At 44.2% G+C, this 4,872-nt stretch overlaps 1 protein-coding gene across 8 annotated transcripts in view; it reads left to right on the top strand.

The window, feature by feature from the left end:
• The first annotated feature begins 6 nt into the window (after positions 1-6).
• The window catches only part of AGK (acylglycerol kinase), a 48,443-nt gene continuing 43,577 nt past the window's right edge, over positions 7-4,872 (top strand). For 2 of the 8 annotated variants that reach the window (XM_025213472.1, XM_025213473.1), the window contains exons 1-2: positions 37-154; positions 2,876-2,935. Coding sequence is in view for 2 of the 8 variants with exons in the window: in XM_025213470.1 (XP_025069255.1) it covers positions 45-154 (110 nt within the window). In the remaining 6 variants the exon portion in view is untranslated. Of the gene's footprint in view, positions 155-2,875; positions 2,936-4,872 lie in introns of all 8 variants that reach the window. The other 6 variants (XM_025213470.1, XM_006031798.3, XM_025213474.1 and 3 more) reach the window with 4 other exon arrangements.

Below are 4,872 nucleotides of genomic sequence, written 5' to 3' on the forward strand. Positions count from 1 at the left end.
CTGCTGTGCCCTGCGGAAGTGGCGCGGCCCGGCCCGGCCCGAGCATGGCCCGCGTGGTCGGGATGTTTAAGACCCTCAGGACCCACTGGAAGAAAAGCACGGTGGGGGTCTGCCTGTGCGCCTGGGGAGGAAGCTGGGTGTACGGCAAGCACTGGTAACTATGCCCTCCCCCTTCTGCCCCCTCCCCCAGGCTTGAGACAGGAGGCGTTGGGCAGATAGATCTGGCAAGCGGGTGGCGGGAAATGCTGGTGGTTTGGGAGGCTTGAGATAGAAAGGGGCTGGGGGCAGCCCGCTGGGCAGTGGCAAAGCTGTCCTTTGCTAAAGAGGTTTCCCCCCAGTGGCCTGTGCTCAGAGAGGAGCTGCAGCAGCTCGGCCACAGGGAGTGTGGGTGGGCACTGCCGTGCTCTGAACACTGCCAGCGGGGATTAATTTTTGGCTTTCTTTTTAAAACACCAGGCCCATTTAAAAAACAACAACAACAAACAAACCAAAGCGATCAGGGAGATATTCTTCTCCTATTTCCAGACAGCAGGTCCCATTCTCTATTAAGACATTGCCCTTTTCGTGGGCTTGTCTCGGTGTGTACTGCATGAGTTTTCTTCTTGCTGCTGTTATTTCTCTCAGTCTTCCTTTTCTTCTAATGTGGTTTGAGCGGGCTTGGCCTCGCTGGAGCATCTCTCGTTCCCAACGCTTTTCTGTTTTACAATGCTTTTTCAAAGCTCGGGAATCTCTTTGTGATGATCGCTGTTCCTGTTCCACTAAACTGCGATCCAGAGAGGGCAGGTGAATGTAACTGCTGACTTCCAGAGAAATTTCATAGACATTAGGGCTGGAAGGGACCTCGGAAGATCATCGAGTCCAGCCCCCTGCCCAAAGGGCAGGAAGTCAGCTGGGGTCATAGGATCCCAGCCAGATAAGCATCCAGTTTCATCTTGAAGGTGTTCAGTGAAGGCGCTTGAACCACCTCTGGCGGCAGGCTGTTCCAGACCTTGGGGGCTCGGACAGTAAAGAAATTCTTCCTTATGTCCAGCCTGAAACGATCTTGTAGTAGTTTACGACCATTCGACCTAGTCGTCATCCCTTGGGGCGCTCTGGTGAACAAACGTTCCCCCAGATGCTGGTGGTCACCCCTGATAAACTTGTAGGTGGCCATCAGATCACCCCTGAGCCTGCGCTTTTCCAGGCTAAAGAGCCCCAGGGCTCTCAGCCTGTCATCGTAGGGTCTGTTTCCCTGACCTCTGATCATGCACGTGGCTCTTCTCTGGACTCTCTCAAGCTTCTCCACATCCTTTTTGAATTGTGGAGCCCAAAACTGGACTCAGTACTCCAGCTGCGGCCTCACTAAGGCCGAGTACAAGGGGAGAATGACGTCCCGGGATTTGCTTGAGAAGCATCTATGGATGCAAGCCAGCATTTTGGTCGCTTTACTAGTCATCCTGTAGCTGCTTTGTTGCACGTTTGGGATAGGTCATGGAGGGCCCTCTTAAAAGATGCACAGGCCCTCAGAGTAGCTTAGATCACATTTAAATGAGGGTGGGAAGATGAGACCTATTTTCTGCTCCAGCTAGTGAAATCCAGTCTGCAGACATTTGGTGGGGATTTCAAACAGCATTACAGCGGTCCTCAATCTCCAGCCTGCAGAGTGGTGCCATCCAGCCTATGCGTCTCCCCCTAGGTGTGGAAATTGGATGGCAGAGAAGCGGTGACAGTGCTAAGAGCAGATTTCCAGACCCATGGAGGAGCCCTGTGGGTTAGATGACATGGGCCACAACAAAATTGTGTCCTGTGCACGGGGTCACTCTGCAAGAAGATCTGGGAGTGCAGAACTGGGATGGTGCAACAAATCACACCGGCAGAGCAACCCTGTGCATTGACCCCACCCGGGATCTGGCCCACAAACCAGCCCCATACCATTTGTTCAGCCCACAGGGCCAGATAAGTTAATCAGCACTGGTTTTATAGCAGTGAATAAAAATGTATGCTCTCCACCTGCAAATGATACCAGTAGCACAGACACCTGTGTAGTTATGGAAGGCAGTAGTATTCTGTGCGAGGCCAACAGTATACACAAGTGAGTTGTATCCATAGGTTTTCTCGTTCATTTCTATGTGAACGTAATTGTTGCAGAAGTGCCAGATTCACAACCCATGAAGACTTCAGTCCTATCATATACATTGCTTTGGAAGATGCTGTGCCGGTTTTCTTGCATGGCTTTGCCATTATGCCAGCAACATAAGTGGAGGGGCTACTTTCTGGAAGCATTTGGTAGTTCAGGCTTCAGTTTTTGGTAGTTGCTTCCAGCAAGAGTGTGACTAGGTCCGTCATGGTCATCCTGCCTACCATATGTGTCTTCTCTTAAGTAATCAAGTACTGTTTCCAAATGCCCATCAGTGAATGTATGTTGACTTCAGTTTCAGCACTACATTTGTTTGTGTAATTCCCTGCTGGATATGCCAGTATTTGCCATAACTGAAGTGTGGTGAAGCTGTATTGTTGCTTCCACTTCTGTTATCTCTGGAACAAATATTCCCTATAGTGGTCTAAATCCTGGACAGTTCTTAAAAAGAATTTTAAGCTGACTTATATTTTGATCCCTGGTTTTAAGCTTAATGTGCTGTCAGTAAGATGCAAACATAGCCAAATGACTTTTAAGCACTGTTACTTTTGGAGCTGGATTTTTCTCTCTTGTTGTTGTCTGGTCTTTTAAACAGGTGATATAGTGGCATTGCTGTTTTCTTTTCCCCTCATGTTAAAATGCTGCCAGTGCCTTAGTGGAAAATTTTGGAAAACAAATTTGCTTATGCCACGCATTTTATTTTTATTTCTTTTTCTCCTCCCTGGGAGCCTTTGTATTAAATCACATTATGTTTTACAGAGTACATATGCTGTAGCTGTGTACTTTCTACCTGAAATCTTAAAGCATAGTTGACTTCAGGTGAGTTGCACCAGAAAAAACTTGGTCAAGAATATTTTTTTCATGATAATGGATGTGGTACTGGTTGTGACATACCTCATCAAAAGTCACCTTTCTCCTGGATAAGTAAGGACTGTTGATGAACTAGGGTTCTGATTTCATCTTTTCTCTTTCATGCAAGAGAAATATACAGTATACAAAAGTGTAAATAGAAGCATCTCTTCTAAACACTTTGCTTTTCAAGGCTTTCCATGAGACATGGAGGAGTCTTTGAGGTTATTTTCTCCTTTTCTCTCCACAAACATGAGGTTTCTATGAGAACCTGTCTCCCTTCCCCTGACCTCTGATGCCTGAGCAAAACTATCGAAAGCAGTTTCTGCTGCATTCTGGACCTTTTCCCTGCATGTTGTAGAGCAGAGTACCAAAGTACTGTAATATGCAAAAAAGATTATGGACAGGATAGGGATGTGTGCCATTGGGTAGCATATTCCTTGATCTGATGATTTTAAGAGGAATTATGGGTCATCTTGAGTAATCCATCCTTGTCTGTCATACAAAAGGGATGTAGCTACCTAAATATGCAGCTGCCCTCTTGGGGAAGAGAATACTGTTCAGCATTATAACCTCCCCAGCCCTGTCCAAAGACAAGCAGAGTCCATGAAATCATAACCCCATTGTTTTAGGCATGTAAGATGCACATAGCATTGCCCCAAAGGATGTCCAATCTAAGATATCTAAAATATTTAAGCTGGACAAAGAATGGGAAGGGAGACTAAGGCAGATAGAGGGGCAATCACTCAAACCCTGTTTCTCTGAATCATTTCATATTCTGGAGTAATGCTTTCTGCTTACGGTAAAATATAGACATTTTGTATATGGTATAGTTCACACTTTAACAATTAATAACTTTCATGCAGGTGGTCCCATGTAATTACTTGCAAGGTAATAACTAGTCAAAATTAATTTGTAGTTGTTTTTGAATTCTGACAAAATTGCAAAATGTAACTGAATTCTTCTGTCAGGTTCTATTGTACGATCTACGGAGAAGTGATTATGTTGGACAAAGCACAGGAAAATATACTGTAGGGAACAATGTTGTGCAGGCAAGAGAGAATGGCCTGGAAAACACTTAAGCCTTTCCATCTGTAACATTTATGTAATTAAGTGTTTTAAGTTTAAAAGGATTCTTTTGAGATTGGTAGTTTCTAAAGTTTCTGCTACTCTTCCTCCCCCATCCTGCTCCCCCTTCCATCTCTCCTTGAGAGGCTGCTGAGATTCGTAGTGCCCGAGTGTCTTTAATCAGAACGAATGCTTTGCTGCTGCTGCTGGAAAAGTGACTAATTAAATCTGGTGATATGTAACCAACCTACTAGCTGAAGTGAAAAATATCTGCACTGCCACCCCCTGGAAATTTTAATGAATATAACCGTTGTATGCTCTTTACTGTGTGTACCATATTTAATCAGGACAAATTGTCATTCCCCTTTGTACTTAATCTATTTTAAAACTGTAACTTGCTTTGCTCTTTTATGTCTTCGTTCTTTTCTGTGCATTAGTCCACAGTACTGCATTAAAACTATGTGATTTGCTTACAGATCATGAGATTTAAAAGAAAAAAAATCTTCTCAATTTGCCTGTCTTTTGTCTCTTTGAGATTTGGGTGATTAAGGTATTACAACTTTTCCACATCCATAAGAGCCAAAAATATAAAGGGTTTTTTTTTTCTTCTTTTTTAAATGAAAGCTGAGATTTTTACATAATCATGTCTCTGGGAGCTGGGCTTTAAGAATAACAACAAATATTATGAGGCTTGCAATAAAATTGTGAGATTTGGCAAAAATAACACTGCATTTTCTGTCCCCCTGCAATTGATCATGTGGAATCTGTGCCTCTGTTGTTTTAAGTGCCTTTTTTCCTTTTCATTTCTTATAGCTTGAATCCTCTTTCTCTCACTTTCC

Source organism: Alligator sinensis, unplaced genomic scaffold (genome assembly GCF_000455745.1).
Source record: "Alligator sinensis unplaced genomic scaffold, ASM45574v1 scaffold585_1, whole genome shotgun sequence".
In the NCBI taxonomy this organism is placed as follows: Eukaryota; Metazoa; Chordata; order Crocodylia; family Alligatoridae; genus Alligator; species Alligator sinensis.